General features: G+C 36.4%; 1 protein-coding gene across 4 annotated transcripts; it reads right to left on the bottom strand.

The window, feature by feature from the left end:
- Positions 1-9,454: 9,454 nt before the first annotated feature.
- On the bottom strand, positions 9,455-18,514 carry LOC112720308 (histone deacetylase 19). 4 transcript variants are annotated; one of them, XR_011867278.1, is made up of 8 exons: positions 18,273-18,431; positions 17,458-18,016; positions 15,399-15,839; positions 12,458-12,688; positions 11,417-11,484; positions 11,276-11,353; positions 10,059-10,142; positions 9,455-9,941 (listed from the first exon to the last, which is right to left on the bottom strand). XR_011867278.1 is itself a non-coding variant. In XM_025771203.3 (8 exons), the coding sequence occupies exons 2-8, from the start codon at positions 17,986-17,988 to the stop codon at positions 9,837-9,839; spliced, it is 1,518 nt and encodes a 505-aa protein (XP_025626988.1). In that variant the 5' UTR covers positions 17,989-18,016; positions 18,273-18,514; the 3' UTR covers positions 9,455-9,836. The 4 variants fall into 4 exon arrangements, 2 of the variants coding, with proteins under 2 accessions (XP_025626988.1, XP_025626987.1); XR_003162114.2 differs by having other exon boundaries at positions 17,458-18,013; positions 18,273-18,430; XM_025771203.3 differs by having other exon boundaries at positions 11,276-11,333; positions 18,273-18,514.

Below are 18,514 nucleotides of genomic sequence, written 5' to 3'. Positions count from 1 at the left end.
CCTGTCTATTTATAGTTTATGATTTTTTTTTGTTATTTTAGTTGAGTTGTTGCCGTTCGGGTGTATTATATCAGCAATGATTGGGTGTATTTTTAGTTTTTGACATGGTGTATTCTGCAGCCTCTCTCTGTTGTTGATGACCAGTTTGTTCCGAAGGTTGGAATGACCTTTACCACCCTTGAAGATGCTAGAAAATTTTACAAGAACTACGCCAAGGCTGCAGGTTTTTCTACAAGAGTTCGAAGCACAAATAGGAAGGGAAACAAGATTGAGAATCAATTGATTACATGTAGCAGAGAGGGAAAATGGAAATCTAAAATATCTCCGACCGAGAAGACGAATCCGACAGCCAGTTTAAACTGTCCTGCAAGAATTTATATACATACATTGAAGGATGTTGGTGCTTGGATCATTTCAAAGGTTGTGCTGGATCATTCACACCCTTGCTGTCCAAGTAAAGCAGAGATGCTCAAACAGCACAGGGAACTAAGCATGTCCATTCGTCGTACAATAGAGAATAACGAGGAGGCTGGTATTAGACCAAGCAAAACCTACCAATCATTTGTTGCGGCTGCCGGGGGTCATCGCGAGTTAAATTTTATTGAAAAGGATGTGAGGAATTACATTACGAGAGAAGTGCAGAATGTTTCCGAACAAGAAAATGCAAAGAAATTCGGGAAATATTTGTTAAGAATGAAAGAGAAGAATCAGAATTTCTTTTTTGAGCTTGAACTTGAGGAGGATCAATCGATTAAGTTGGCTTTTTGGGCCGATGCAAGAAGTAGAGCTGCCTTTGAGTATTTCGGAGATGTTATTTTATTTGACACCACCTACAATACAAACAGGTAACAAACTGTCCCTGTTTATGATGCTAAATTAATGTATTTTTATGAATCCGCGGCAGAGGTGTGTACTGCATGTTTTTGGGTGTATACAAAGCATTTGTTGGGTGTATCTAATGATTTTCCATTCTGCACTATGGTAATTTGTTTCAGGTATAATTTGGTTTGTGGTTCTTTTGTCGGGATGAATCACCACGGTCAGTCAACACTTCTCAGATGCTCTTTGATGAAAAACAAAGAAATTGAATCATTCAAATGGTTATTTCAATGTTGGCTTCGTTGCATGGGAGGAAATGCTCCGAAAGGGTTTCTCACCGATCAATGCGCATCAATGAAAAGGGCTTTAGAGGCCTGTATGCCAACAACAATTCACCGTTGGTGTATTTGGCACATCATGAAGAAGATTCCAAGCAAATTAAATGGGTACAAGGGACATGCAGAAATTGAACAAGAAATGAGCCAAGTTGTTTGGAACTCTCATAGCAAAGACTCATTTGATAGGAATTGGAATGATTTTCTACTGAATTTTGGTCTTGTGGACAACAAGTGGCTTTCAGGTAATGTTTGTTTAAAATATGCAGCAGAGGTGTAAATTGCATGTTTTTTGGGGTATATTCATAGTCTGTGTTTGGGTGTATTCTGCAGATCTCTATGAAGACCGTCATATATGGGTTCCAATATATCTGGATCACCACTTCTGGGCAGGGATGAGAAGCACACAAAGGAGCGAGAGCATGCATTCATTTTTTAACAAGTTTATTACCCGGAACAGCTCGCTTATTCAATTCGTCAAACAATACGATAATTGCCTCGAAAGCAGGGAGCAAGTAGAGAGAGAATCAGATGCTGCAGATTTTCATACGGTCATACCGTGTGCAACCAAATCCTCCATTGAAGCTCAGTTTCAAGATGTGTACACTCATCAAAAGTTTAGGAAAGTGCAAGCACAATTCAGAGGAAAGGCGAATTGCATCACTAGATTAACGAATTCCGCTCTAGGCTATTCAGTATACGAAGTCGGAGAACAAGTTTCCAGCTCAATATTCAACAAGTTTGTGGTTACTTACGACTCAGTAGCAGCCGAGGTAAAATGCCAATGTTTATTATTCGAGTCGATAGGAATATTGTGCCGTCACGCACTAAGCGTGTTAAGCTTTGAACGAGTAAGCCAAGTGTCACCGAGATATATAATGGAATGATGGAGCAAGAAGGTAAAGAGGCGACACACACACATCAAGAGCAGCCACGACGAGCCACTGTTGGAGCCAAGAAGCAAGAGGTTTGACCAATTGGTTTTTCGTTCGCAAAATATTTGCAAATTTGCATCCGAATCTGAGGAGCTGACTGCAATTCTGCATCGTGCGTACGATAACGTCATGGTTGAGATGGAATCATTGAAAGCCAAAAGGAAGGGCACATCTTCTTTATCTCACGAAGATGCCAACTTGGAATCCGTTAACGAGCTTCAAAGCCCTCCAAGGATTCGAACAAGAGGACGTTCAAAAAATAGGCTAGGTTCAAAGTTGGACAAACAGATTGCAAATGTCACAAAGAATAAGAAAACGAAAGCTTTAAACGAGGTAAAAGTGATGTTCTTTAAACACGTGGTGATTGAGTTTAATTTTCTCGTTAATAGTTTAGCTAATATGTGAGTTTGTTATATTCAGTTGAACCTCTTTGATGCTGCATCAGTGGTGCATTCAAATTCTAGCCAATATCAAGCACGTGTTATGAATTATCAGTTCAGGGTACCAGCAGCAGCGGATAATTCTTTGGGTGTATAGTTACAGAATATGGGTGTAAAAGCACTGTTCGTTTGGGTGTATTTCTAAATTTTCTTGTATTTCACATTTTACATATATATACATATATATACTTCAGAACCTTATTTTTATGTTAAAAAATACTGTTTGTTTTTTTACAATGTTTTATGGGTTTTATGTTATAAAATACAGTTTGCATATGGATGGTATTAAGTGTTTAGGGTTCAGGGTTTTAGGGATAAAGCATCAGGGGGGATAGATTTCAGGGTGTATAATCAACTTTCTTTGGGTGTAAAAAATGGCAGGTTATGGGTGTATATTTGATTTGATGTTTTCCTTCATATTATAGTACCTGTAATTCATACATTTTAAATACAGCAGACAGAGTTTAATTATTGAAAGAAATTTCACAATAAACTGCATTATAATTGTCAAATATTTACAATATGTCTTCCATTTGTTACAAGACTATATAACATTTACATTAAGCAGTGTCAACATCCTGAGAATCTATCTGACAATATGAACTCAATAACAACAAGGATGGCTTGGACAGTCTGATTGCATTACTTCCCCTAATGGCTTCATCTTTGTCTAGATTCATGTCATGAAATAGAATCCGGGAAGCATATTCTACTCTAAAGTGGTCAACCTCGTCCTACAGTAAAAAAGAATATTCTATTTAATCAACCATGTTAATTGAGTAATGTAATACAGAGTTATTTTGTTTTAAACATATTTATCTGGATCCAATTGTCCCACTCATACTTTCGCCTCTTAATATTTGCGGGCTCAAATATCTCAAGCCACTTCATTACGTAGATAGCACAGTCATAGCTGAAAACAGAAAAATAAAGTATAAATTACATATAGGAAAGTTTAATTTTCAGAGTGAAAGATTTATACCTTGTCTTTTGGCCCGAGATGCGAAAGTATGGTGCTACAATTTCCCTGTCCTTGTCCTTTGATTTCAGAGGTGCCCCCTAGCATATACTTTAATTTGTGAAATTACGTATCCCTTAAAACACAAAACAAATTAGTAATACATGAATAATTTCAATAAAAGGATACACCCAAAGGAGTTAATAGTTATCCCTTATATTAAACATAAATACACCCAACTATATATATATATATATATATATATATATATATATATATAGAACACAGAACCAACTTACAACAAATGTATTCAGCACAGTTCTCGCATCGGAAGGAGATTTGTTGTGTAATGGGTCGACTATATAAAATTTCCTCTTTCTTGTATCAGCGATCCATAACCACCAATGAAATGAATGGCAAACAGGTGTAAATATCTGAAATATGATCAGATTGAACACTGTTTTAGTTTATTTGGCACATAAGTAAAAAATGGTAATAAGTAGTTTTAGAAATGAAAACTCACATAACGATGTGATTTTAATTTTTGAAGGTCCAAGAAGGGTATGAACATTGGGTAGTCTTCCACCCTGAATGGCTTATTGTTTTTAGGCTGTAAAAATACCCCCTCTGGATGATTTGCAAGGGCCATGTTCTGCAAAAATTGAGAACAACCAAATGAATACAGAAAATACACCCAAACGAATAAACAACTGACACCTAATTGAATACAGAAAATACACCCAAATGAATAAACAGAATACACCCAGTGTAAGAAAAAAAATACATCCTAAGGAATGCAGAAAATACACCCAAAATTCGTTGAAGCAACCCTTACCACAATATCAGGGGGGAGACAGTATACTTCTTCTTGAACCTTTGAATATTTTGTTAGTTTACGATGAAGCACATGGCAGAGACAATCTAGAAAAAGATGCCGAAATCAATTTTACATCAATCAGGATTGTAGTTAATTTTGGTGATAAAAAAAATTAATGTTGTTGTAATATTACCTCAACTTCTATATGTGTTTTAGGCGCGAGTGATGCAAGGTGAAATTTTGACAGAGTGTATATATCTTGGGCTTGGACTCTGCAGATATTGTCAAACTCATCAGTTAGCCCATCTGCGTAGGTCTTCACTCGTATAGCCCAGTGGTAGCATTTCTGTTTCATGTCAGTAGTATTTAAATTTGGCCTGACAGGAGTTTCAAACTTCTCAAAACTCTCTGCCCCACTCTCCTTTGGAATCTGCGGACTTTTTTCTTTTTTTGTCACCCCACCACTTGCAATTTTATGTACCAGATCCTCTAATTATTCTAGCAGTTTTGGGGTTTCTGGAGTTTTTGCCATGTGTTCATCTTGCGTTGACGCCCCCTCTTGTGTTGTTGTTTCTTCTTGGCTGGAATCAGTGAAGCCAAGGCTGAATGATGGCATCGGATCTTTTTTAGGAACGTACGATGCTGTCCATGCCATCATCATCAACGCAGCAGCGTCTTCTGGAGCTGGATTACTGCGTGATCATGTACAACATATTATAACAATAAGAATATACGGATGATAACCAAAACATTGATTTTACTCTAATGAACTTACATTTTAGATGGAGCTGGGGGAAGTGTGGGTGTGCTTTTTTCAAGTTGTTGGGGGGGGTTCAGGAGTGCTGCACGGCACATAAAATTAATCATGACGTAAAAAAAACTATTCAGGAGCAATATACACCCAAACTGTAACCCAATATACGCCCAAAGTGTAAACAAATATACACCCAATATTATTTTTTACGTTTTTGTAGTTCCTTCAATTTGTAGCAGAGGGGTTGGTTCATATTTTGTCTCAGGTGTTTCTTCAAATTACAGCACAGTGGTTGTTTGGGACACTGGTAGACAAATTTGAATCGGAACTCTAAACAAGAAGAAAAATGAAAGGTTAACAATGCCTTTGAAAATAAAAAGGTTATAAGGTTGAAATATTCTTGAAAAACTCACATTGGAAGCCCTTCGGACGGTGTCTCTTCCCTCACAACCATCATATTCGAATCAGCCGGCTCAATGGCTGACTCTTCAACCAGACTCAACCTAAAATACACCCAAAGAATGTCAAAAATACACCCGAACAATTCAAAAAAAAGACAGGCTTTGATTTTTGAGAACTTACATACTTGCAGTTTTTGCTTTTTTTTCCTCCCTTTTTTTTCTCGAATAAAACAATAAAGGGATTTTTTTTTCTAAAAAAAATATATACAGAATTAGAAGTATAAGGCAATAAAAGAACAAAAGTAACGGTTATTTGAAAGAGAAATTACATGCTCTCTGCCGGTCTGTTTACGCTACTTTGTTCTGTGTGTCCTTGAGAGGAAGGATCATCACTTCCCAAGTTTACGTCTGGTATTCTAAACAGAGTTCATGTTATTCAGACAAAATATCATACAGTTAAGTCATGATAACAAGATTTTATCAAATAAAGCTTCTTACGTTTCAGAGGAGACATAGTGACCTTCCGTCGATCGCAGGTCAGCTTCCTTCTCCCTGCGAAACAAGAAACAATTATTAGCAAAGAAAACACCCTAAAATCTGAAATATACACCCCAATAAGACATACCCCTGTGCAGCAGAATTTTCATTGTTTTTCCTTAACAAATCATCTAGATCTTCACTTCGTATTTCAGATCTGTCAGTACATTCATAAAAGAACATGTTAACAAATATAATCATGATGATAGACGGTAATATAGCTTACAAAGTACTGTACCCATGCTAGGATTGATCTTGTTCAGGAGATGAATGCTCAACAACAACCTTTTTCTTTTTGGATTGTGTACTGGGTGGAAAAAACAAGTATGAATCAGAAATAAAAAATTAATTTTATCACAAAATACTATCCAAAGAAGTGCTTACTTTTTTGGTGTTCTCTGTGTCTTTTTCTTTGTTTTTTGCTTATTCACTGGTGATGATTGTTCGCTTCTATAAGTTAACAACAGACACTCTGTTAATACATGAAATCTTGATAATAAACCCAAAGAAAAGGAGTAATAATTTCAAAACATTACTCATCAGTTGATTCGGATTCTGAATCAGAATCCTCCTGATTCTTCTTTCTTTTTTTGGACTCCATTCTAGAAGGCAAACAATCATTATTTAAAAACACACTAATAGGGATAAAATACATTCAAATGAATGCACAAGATACACCCAACATAATAAACAAAATACACCCAACTTAATAAACAAAATACACCCAACTGGATTAACAAAATACAACCCAACTTGATAAAAAAAAATACACCCAACTTTATAAAGAAAATACACCTAAGTATGGTACTTACTTTTTTCCTTTTTTGCTGGGTTCTTTTCTTGGTGAATCCTCTGAGTCTTCTTGAGTCTCAGACTCAGAGGTAGAATTGTCACTATCAGTTGTTTCTGTCTCCGAAGATGATGTTGAACTTGCCTTCCTTTTTTTTGTTTTTTTTTTCTTTTCTCTCTATTTTTTTCATTTTTTCTCTTGTTTCTGCCATTTTTACAATCCCCTGAAACATTAGAAATTTTAGTTAGCAGCATTTAAGTAAATAAAATACACCCAACATATTATGATCACTTACCATATTTTCCTTTATTTCCGCCCTCATTCTTTCGACCAACTGCTCCTTACTCCAGTTGGCAATCCATGGTTTTGGAGGTCTTTCTGCCCTTTTCTTGTCTTTATTTTTAGAAAGATGAAAGTAAATTATCATCAAGGCAAAGAGGCAGCCATCAATTGCCTTTTTCTTTTTCTCCTTGTAATCACTTATTCCCTTGATGATAAAACTCAAAACATGCCCTCCCTAGTTTCACTCTGTTATGGTGTTCATCTCAAAAATTGGGGCCAGGTGCACAGGTGAGATTTTGTTTATTGTCGTTGGTAAAAGGAATGCCATCTGTATATAGAGGATGAAAATCCTCTTAAACATTAGGCGATCCTGTTCGTTACCAACGCCAATATCCATCATCTCATCTGTAAGATTTTTTAGGGTCTTACCCTGGAATCTTCTAAAAATTTCTTTATCATCCTCATAAAGATCCTTATAATTGACTTTCTGAGGAAATAGATCTCCTACAAAAAGGAAAACAACATAGTATGAAAATCAGTTCAAATACACCCAAGCATCAATTTAAATACACCCAAGTAGCAGTTAATATACACCTATAATTTTTAGCGAGTTACCTGATGCGTTGATGCCAAGCGCATCACCTATTGTTTTTGGTCTTATTTTAAAAGAACCGTAGCCGGTTTCCAGTCTGTTCTCCCCTAATTTGAAGTTGTTAGCCAACTCCCTTAATAGTTGGTGATGCACCCTTAGTGGCGGAATGTGCATCAAGTCACCGAATCCCAAATTCCTAACAATCATTTTCTTCTCCTCACTCATGTTTCTGAATTTCTCACTTAACAAATGTGTTGCACACTTAAGGTCTTTGGTTTGCTGTAAACAAAACAAAATTATAGTCAGATATATTTCTATTATATAAAACTGATTTCATCTAAGACATATATTTGTTCTTACATTTTTTCCAGCTTGGTTTCTCGCTGCCATTTTTTCTGAAATGAAAAATACACCCATAGATATCAGTAAGATACACCCATAGATATGAGTCAAATACACCCATAGATATCAGTAAGATACACCCATAGATATGATCCAGATACACCCATATATATCAGTCAGATATCACTCAAACATGCATTAATATACAAGGTCAAGCAACATTACAAGGTCAAGCAATATACACCCATGGACAAGCAAATATAAGAACAGTTACAACTGCTGATTATTACAGTATATCAGTTCAGAAATATACTCCCAACAAATTATGCCATATACACCCAACAAATTACTCCATATACACCCACCAAACTACGGAATATACCCCCAAAAATCAGTTACCAGAAGAACTAGAACAACAAGAACAGTAACACCTAAAAGAACTAAGAAGAACAGTGTAACATAAACCAAGAATAACAGTAAAACCTAGAACAAGTAGAACATTATAAACTGTAAAATGAGACGTAGAACAAGAAGAACAGTAAAACGTACAACAACGTAGAAGAACAGTAAAACCTAGTTCTTCGATTTCGAAATCTTGAAAATATACAGGATGACTAAAATAGTAACGTAACGTACCTTGAGTATTATAACTTTGTTTTTTCTAGAGATTCTTGATCGAAAGTTCTATGTTGTGTTGATGAATGTTCCAATCTTCGCGACGAATTCTATATCTTCAGTTTCGAATGTTGCTCGAAAATGGAACGGTTGTGTTTTCTTCGAATGGCTTGGAGAAGAGGAAGAGTGCGCCATTAAGGAGCGGTTTACGCGAAGTGCAACCGTTTGAGTGGAGCGCGTGTAAATGACGCTCCATTCAATGTAATTCAGTGCGCGTATGCAAGGATTGTGGGCTGGGGACTTATATGATTTGTAGGGCCTTTTTGCTTGTATGTGTAACAGGCCCGTTTATTCAATTAACTTTAAAACATTTTTAAGAGCTCATTTAGGTAAATAGTTTAATTTACTAGACTTTCTCTAGCTAAAATATGTGACAGGCCTTGCTGTCAGATAAAAAGATTTATGAACACTAGGATCAGTTCTATTATTAATTTACTATGACTAATCAAAAATACAGACTCTGATGCCTAACTCCACAATAAAATAAACACTAGATTATCGAAATGAAATATCAGAGTATCTATAGAGGAACGAGTGAACCAGCCTGTCTGAAAGTTAAGTCACTAAAGTTTTATCCTTAGTGATTATCTGAGTTGGTGTGATGGTTGTAAACTTAAGACTAAGTTTTAACCACCATCGTCGAAGTCATGCGTGGTGATCCCACTCACTCTATTTTAGCTTTTTAGGTAGTTGCTTAAACTAGTTTTTAAAATAGCATTTCCCAATTCATTTACACATGCAATGCATTAAAACTAATCTAAATAAACAAACCCCAAATTAGATAATAGCGAATATGATTTCTAATATCCGTTATGAATTTTTTTTTTTTTTTACCCCAGCTTTGTATACAATGTGGGCACAGAAAAAATTCACCTATTAACTTGAACAAGGATACTACACTTAAAGAGAGTTTAGATATCCATGAGAACATCACCATCCATTTTATGTTTACATCTAATACAAAGAAACCAAGTGCTGTGTGTTAACATCAATTAAATTTCCAATCTTTGCCCTCAACTTAAGAAAATGATGAGGGAGGTATACAGCTTAAGAAAATCCAATTGGCCGTCACACCTCCAACATTTTGGGAAATGTGACTGCATGAACCGATCATCGAACCGGCACCATAGCTCATCAGTCAGTTGAAAACCCCCTTTGCTTAACCCTTCAGATCCGTCATCTCTCTCACCAAATCATTCACAGCATGATCCTGTTCAACTTTCACATTATCTTCATCAACTGGCTGGGAACTGATATCCAAAGGCTGCAAGAAAACGCATTGAAATTATATTTAAAAAAAAATAGCGATGGTGAACTTTCAAGTGATACTTTTATGTAATGCATGCATGCTTAGTGATAACAACTATGGCATGGAATTCACCTTCAAGCAAGCTGCTGCTTCCTCTGCTGCATTATCCGAGCTTCTTAAATGCTCTGCAGTTCTTCTCTGATCCTCTTGGAATGCCTGCATACAGAGAAGTTCCATGTCATGAATTCACATGTAAATCCATATAATGGTTTTCAACAGAAGCTAAAAATGTAATTAAATCGAGTGTTGAAATGAGAAATGAGAAATGAGAAAAGCTTAATCTACAACAGTATACACAAAATTGCTGGTAAATATCCATCATGATAGCGTAAAGATTAAAGAACAAAGTAAAGTCCTACCCTATAAGCATCTTCAAGGAGAGGGCAACATAATTTACTCAATTATCCCAAGGGAACATTCAAGATAATCTTTGATAAACCAATATATTCTATGGTATTCAAGGATACAACAAAGAGAAAGCAATTCACTGAAGACTTACTCAAAATGTGTTGTATAACACAGGAAAATGCTGCTAACAGACCCTATATATAATTGGTTACCTCTTGTCTGTGACTCTAAAAACAATTGGTGATAACGAGTGGGAATCATAACCATAATTCCATCATGGTGTATATGAACTAACCACTAACACTAAGCCTGTTAACATCAACCAAATATAGCTTGGTCATGTCATAAGATCGATAGAATCCCTAATAAGAATAGATAAGATGAAGGATAGCTAAGTAAAGAGACTACGTAGTAAAAACCATTAAAAGGGCTTGTATTTAAAAACCTGTGTTTATACACATAGTGACAGTAGGAAACAACAATGTCCACGTGATCCTTTCAGCTAAGCTCTCCTAGTAGGAAAAGCGTTATGCAAATATTTGGAATATTAATGTTTTCACTATATCGTCTACATGTTAGATTCTATCTTTTCCCAATATTTTTTCTGGGTTCGTACACTTTTGCCTCGTTTAATTTGAAAGTCTGAAAGGCTCTAATTACTATACATTAAGCAGCGTGGCAAGAGAAATTGTTGAGGAATAATATTCGCTTTATAAGTTGTAGTGTACATTAACATTTGTTGGAACCTGAAGGTATAGTCAATATGATCATATGCAATAATAAGAGGTTGGATTCTTTATACATGTAATAAATAAAATATAATTCTAGGTTGTGTCTGAATAACGGAGATAACATAAAACCAATATTAAATTCTAGATGAATATTGAGTTCCTGCATATTTGATTAATAACTACTTCACAAACTAACAAGGAAATACATACCTGATCATTGTGTGGAGGTTCAACTGTTTCTCTTTTCACTTTGCCCGGAAGAATCTCTCTGATTAACAAGGTAACAAACTGAAGATACGTTGATTGTCTGATATTACATGATAAGAAGTAGGCTGAGGATAAGCAACATACCGATCATCAATGTCCATGTCAGAATCAGGATCCCATCTCTCATCGCCATTATCTTGATCTTCATCTGCCTGGAAAATCATGAATTTCTCAGATATGAAATTGTACATCATGACTAGATCCATATATTTAGGCTAAGGATTAGGATATATTATGAATTATTGTTCGGGATACATTAGTTGATAGCTGAGGTTAGAAGGGAAGGGAAGACTGTGGGATGTCTGGGAGCTGTCTTTTTTATTAACCCTCAAAAACCATATACTTAATCTATCTAACCTTTGTTTCTTCCATCCAAATCATCAACTCGCAATACATCTGGCAGTTATTTGCAGATCTACTTGCCCAGGACCCCAGCAGAAGACAGAGAGTAACCTTTGTCTCTTCTAACACATAGGTATTTTATATTAAGACAAAAATGAAAGTTCTGGCAGAGGGGAGGACGCCAAAGCTGATGCAGCATTGCCAGCTCAGAGGATGACAGGGGAGGCAAAGATGTTAAGGAACCGTTGCTAAGGGCTAGGAGGTAGAAGATAGCCGCAGAAGGAGGCAAGGTCAATCTTCACGATGACGACAGAGAAGTGATAAGGATGTCTAGAATTGGAGCAGAATGAGCAATGAACAGAAAAGTGTTGGTATGGTGCACTATGTGACGTACACCAGAGCCTTTGCATTTAGATTTTGGGTTATTTGGTATTATAGATTTCTTTTTTTATTGGGAAAATTACACCTCTTTTTGAGGTTAGGAGGTTAGGCAGTTCCATAATTTGCAAAATAGACAACCAAGACTTTACAGAAGAAACAACTAATAAAGAAGAGCAATTAATCATGGAATAACTTGAAAAGGATAACATGAATACTTTTTATTCCCCTGTTTCTTTACTTGCAAAGTTCAGAAATATTATTAGAGTCATGTTTTACTTCTGTAGAAGTGGCTGCCAAAAAAATTATCATTAACTGAAAAGAAGCACATGTGAGAGGAGAAAAAAGGGGGAGAAGATAGCAACTGCAATATAATTTAATAAAATGAAGACCTACAAAGCTTACCTCTCCAACATCAAAATCAGGAGGCTTTTCCTGAAACTGGACACTGGGAGCATGCTGCAGCTTGGAAAGATTTTCAAGTAGCCTAGATCGAATTTCTTCCAATAAATGACGGGAATTCTTGTTTTCCATATTACTTGGGGCAACATGAAGGGTATAATCTGGACCAAAATATTCATAGTACTCATGCTGTGGCATTTTGTCTTCTACCTCCATTCCAAGAGCAACTCCTGTCTGCCCTAACATATAACAAATACAATTTTGTGAAATATCGATACAGACAAATGACTCAATTATACAACAACAAAGAAAACTTATACTTAATTCTCTGCTGTACTTAGACAATTTATACTTAATTCTCTGTTGTATATAAAAAGTAAATAAATAAATAAGAAAAGAAAAATCCATGACTTACAAGACAAGAAAAGGAAAACAATAACTCTGCCTTCACCCATCTAACATCATTATCACTGAAACTCTCATGTTTACCATTTTTTCTTTCAATTAACATATTTATAGGCCCCGTAAATTACTAAGGTTTCTGTTTCAAAAGCAGCATCGATCACACACATCGGAACAGCTCACAGAGCAATTCCATAATATCGAAGATAGTCAAATAGACAAAGAGTTAGAAGTAAAGTAGGAAAATGAAATAAAAGGTAAAAACAATAGAAAGATTTAGATACTAATGACTTTTTGTGCATTTGATTTATCATAAAATAGAATAAATTACCATTTCTATCCATAAATGTTCAGAATGTTGACAAATCTACCCATGGAGGAGAAAAAAACCCTGACTTTATATCAATGAAAGATGAGTTTTAGTTGACAAAACTACCCAAACTCTAAAAATTATCAAGAATCCCTAAACTACCCCTTTTAACCTAACTTACTCCACTCCCAATTCTATTCCTTCACCACCACCTTAATCCCCAACTTTTTACCACCACCACTCAAATCTTTCCTCTTCGAACGTTCATCTCCAACTCTATACCGCTGCTGCCTCTATTACCACGACCAGATACATTGTTCTTGCCATTGATTTTTTTTTCCCAAGTTTTATTATATTCAATCATGTAGCAAGCTGAAATGGGAAATTGATTGAATAAATATTATGCAAGACGCTTGTTGATAAATTTGAAAAGGTTGAGGCCGTCGTGGAGGTTGTCGACGCCAATGTAGGTGACAACGGGAGAAGTAACACTTGTTGACGAATCTGGAAACGTTGGGGCTGCCGTGGAGGTTGTCGATGCCGTTGTAGATGACAAAGGGGGAGGTGACGCTTGTTGACTAATTCGGAAACGTGGGCCCGCCGCGGTGGTTGTCGACGCTGATGTAGTGGCAAAGGGGGAGGTGACGCTTGTTGACGAATCTGGTAGATAAGACCGTTGGCGCCGCCACCTTGTCGCCGGAAGTAGTAATTGAAAGGCTGATGGCTGCTCTTCATGTGCTCAAGGAAAGATTTCTCTAACTCCTCGGAATAACCCTCAATTATCCAATTTGGATTTTGGCAAAAAATCTGCATCTGGCACTAGTGCCCTTCACTCATGCAGTGGCATTTGAATCATATTATACTTGTTGTATATAAAGAGATATGAAATCTCTAATCCATAGGAATCAAGGGAATCAGAGATATATAAGAAGATTTAGAGAGAGAGCGTGAGAGAGTAGTGGTAGGGAATGGATAGAAATTGGGGGTGGTGGTGGTGAAGAGACGAACATTGGAATTTGGAAATATGCTAGATTAGGTTAAAAAAAAGGGTAGATTGGGGATTTTTTATTTTTTTTAGGGTTTGGGTAGTTTTGTCAAGCGAAATTCATCTTTTATGGGTATAAAATCAGTTTCTTTTTTTCGTAGGTAAATTTGTCAGCGTTCTAAACATTCATGGGTAGAAATGGTACTTTATCCCATAAAATATTATGACAGAATTTGATTCACATAGCCAGCTCCATCTAGTGGGACAAGAGTATGGTGATCCTTTGTTGGGTGATTCTACTCCAATTTATGTCCATCATCTACATTGATCTCCAGACTCGGTGAGGTGAACAAACCTATTATCATCTTGTTTGTTAAAAAAAATTAAAAAAGGCACCACCCAAATTTTAGATATGTAACAAAGACCAACAGAACATGGGGATGGGAACGCTTAAAGAGATGGCTAGGTAGGAATAAAGGCATTATACAAGAAGAGTTCGGGTAGCAATGACTATAGAGAAGACGGTAAAATCTCATCATAGGTGGCATGCCCATGTTCAAAGAAGGGATCCAACAAAGAGTAGTGGTAGAGGGAGAGCTATGAAAACCTAATAGAAAATTATTAAAAAGGATTTTTACATATTAATAGTTTAAAGAGCGATATGAGTATTTTGGCTGGAGCACAATTCTCGCAGCTTTTTAATGATAGATTTTCAGATAAGGGATAGAATTAGACTTTCACTCTCTGTATGGTATAAAGCTCATGATCTAGACATGTTGGGAGATTGGAAAATTATGCTTCATAGATTTTTTGTACTAATATTTAGTTGGGAGGATCTCGTATCCTCTCATTTCTTGTATAATTCTTTTCCCATCTTAATGATATTCTTCCTTTATTGAAAAGGAAAAAAAAAGTTTATGCACAAATGTAGTCTGTCTTGTATGATACGGAACTCTAATGTCATTTGATCCATGTAGTCAACTCCACACAGTGGGGCAATGCAAAGTTGTTGTTTGTATGAAACATAAAACATTAGGTATAATAACAAGTAGAGAAGCATATTACAAAGGTATGGAAAATAAGAGATACTCGGTATAAAAGATTAGGACAGTCACGAACCAATAAACAAAAGAGACACAAGCAAAAATACATAAGAGTAAAAGCTCACCAATCTATCTGCATCTCCAAGAGAGATACCCATCTATAAAGATAATGATAGCAACGTATCTATTAAAGCAATAGTTTACCTCATAGCACCAGCAACGAGCAACATTCCGAATGGTGTAGCCACCACCACCTAGTAGTAAGAGGGGAACATTGAATGATCTCATGTATTTAACACACTCCGCATGGCCCCTAATTGAAAGATTGAAACATCCCAATCTATCTCCAGATAAAGAATCCGCACCACATTGGAGAACTACTGCACCAGGCTTAAAAACTTCCATCACTTTACCAATTATAGGTTTGAACAAGAAATGATAACTCTCATCATCAATGCCATCATCAAGAGGAACATTAAGAGAGTAGTATTTTCCCTTTGCGTATCCAATATCACGTAAGTCCCCCGTGCCAGGGAAATAATCACCAAATTTATGGAAGGAAACAGTCATGACTCTATCAGTAGTGTAGAAAGCTTCCTCCACACCATCTCCATGGTGGATATCAATGTCCACATATAGAACTCGCTGAAAATAAAAAATATTACATTTCAAAATAGGAACACACACAAAAAATTGCAAGTTGAAAGTATAGTTCAGAAGAAGATAAATTAAACTTCACCTCCCTGATGTTGCCCCAAAACACTTGCCAGTTGCCACCCCAAAAAATTTAAAAACCAATATAAAAATCTAACATTTCACCCCCTTAAAATATAATTTAGCCCATTAAAACACTTAACACTAACAATGATGAAATCATCAATAAATAAATTAAAACTAACAATGCAAAGGTCATCCTCCCAAAAGAATTTCATGTGCCCTCAAAGTTCACAAAAACAGCACATAACCATATTCAATTTTCAACAATTAATAACCAGAATACAGAGGCCACACATTGTACTTCCTTAAACTGGTTGTGTACAAAACTAACAATATTCTGCATATAGGTTTAGAAGATGACTTCAATGCAATTTAGGCTAGGCAATGAATGCTCTCACCATTTCTGAAAATTCAAGGGAGTGTAGTTCATGCTTTTAAAAATGTATGACCATAAACTGTAGGATTAAAAAATTGGTTCAATAAAAATAAATAGTTAGCAAGCATACTGAGCCTTAACAAAAATCAAAACCACCAGAGTAAGCTCCTGCTTAGACCAATATCAACAAGACTCGTAATCTATGGTTTCTAGCTAATAGCCATATTTCCAACAATGTTTGTCACTAAAGCTTTGGGAAGTGTTTTATTTTTTTTAATTTATTTTCCAGTGTAGAAGGTTTTCATTGATAAACTAAACCTTCAAGTTTCCAATACATTCATTACTTTAACAAAGTTTAAATTGTTCACTCATTTTGCTGAAAACCTTAATCTTATTGCCAACACTTAAACTTTGTTTCTTTTCCCTGCTTGTAAGGTTCAAAGGGAAGGTTTAGCCCATGTTCCATTATACATAAAACTACACAAATTGTATATTTACATAATAAAAAACAAGTGAAAACAACAACAATGTGATTATCTCATATTGTATTCAATCTAAGTATGCAGTAACATGGTCACTGCAGTTGGTCAGTTGGTCCCAGGCCGTACAAACATAACTCTTGCAGAAAATAGAATTAGATGATTACATACTGCTGAAAAGGCAGTAATGAAGAACTGTCAAGCCTAACTCTGAACTATTTTCGCCCATTCATTAGGATATTGTTTTATGAGATCAGAAACCTTTTCACTTAAATGTATATACAAGAAATGTTGCATTAGTGCAGGAGGCTCAAGAATATAAATGTTCAAGCTTCCATTAGCACATCCCTTTCTGAAATAGACAAATATTCTCCAATTTGTCAACCTAAAACTAACAGGCAGAATATATTCAAAGCAACTAGTTGGTAAAACTCCTTTGCTTCTCCACCAAAGAAACCTCAACATAGACCTAAGATAACATATAATTGAAGCAGAAGCATTTTGTAGACTAATAAAGGAGAAGGAATTCCTCTTGCTAAATCCTGAGAAGCAAAAGACCAAAACCGCAGGATAATAATCAAAACAACAAAAACAATAAATGAGTATTTCTCACCATGAGACATCTTGATAAAAACATATGTAAAATGCAGCGCAAAAAATGTAAACCAGCATGAAAGGGTGTCATACAAACCTCATGTTGTTTAAGAAGTTCCAAGATTGCGAGGACAATATCATTCACATAGCAAAACCCAGAAGCCTCGCATTTCTTGGCATGATGCAGGCCACCGGCCCAATTGACAGCTATATCACATTGGTCATGGTTCAGCTTGACAGCACCACCAACCGAACCTCCAGCATATGTTTGACAAAACGAGTACAGTCCATCAAAGACGGGGCAATCTTCGCCGACGTTAAAGCGCTTGAGTTGCCTCAGATGGTCCTGCTGCGTTTCAGGGGTTATGCTTCGAAGGAATGCAACATAATCGTCGGCATGGAAGCGGCAAAGGTCCCTGTCCCTAGCAGGGAACGGCTTGAGGACCTGCATATGCTGAAGCAGTCCATAGTGGGCAAGAAGAGCATGTGTCATCCGAATTCGATGCGGCTTCATAGGGTGACCTTGGCCATAATAGTAATTCCCAACCTCTGGATCATAGAAATAACACACTTTTCGCTTCACCCCGTCCGGCGCAGATGGCAACGAGTTGCCGCCGCCAGCATCCATGGCAGTTATTTATTTTTTATTTTCCCTGCTAAATTCAAACATTCAATAATCCTAACAAAACTTACAGGGAAGCACAACGAGCCAAGATAACTCAACGAACGAGTAAAACACGTCCCGAAAAATTGGTCAATTAGAACTAGAAAATCGACATAGAACTAACACTAACTAGAAATTTTCAAAAACATGTAAATTGAAAAAAGAAAACGAAAAGGTAACTGGTAAGAGAATGAGGAATTGAATGCGGTAGCGATAATAAGAAGAATAAGAAGAGGGAAAGGGTTTACAGTGAAAAGAGGGTCTTCTTCTTCTTCTTCACTTTCGGTGGCACTGAATCGGGACTCTCTTGTTCCTCTTCACTTTCGCTGCTTTGTTTGTTAGGAGCTGCTGTCCTGCTCCCTGCTCGCTGCTCGCCTTGTCAGTCTTTAAAATGAGAGAAACCCCAAGAGATACGTAGCCACTTGCCAGCTGTTATAATGCCCCATGGTACACCGGTACTCCTTCCTTTTGTGGCCGTTCGATATAACCT

Source organism: Arachis hypogaea, chromosome 11 (assembly GCF_003086295.3).
Source record: "Arachis hypogaea cultivar Tifrunner chromosome 11, arahy.Tifrunner.gnm2.J5K5, whole genome shotgun sequence".
NCBI lineage: Eukaryota > Viridiplantae > Streptophyta > Magnoliopsida > Fabales > Fabaceae > Arachis > Arachis hypogaea.
The sequence above is the reverse complement of the archived record's forward strand: the minus strand, read 5'-3'. Positions and strand labels throughout refer to the sequence as shown.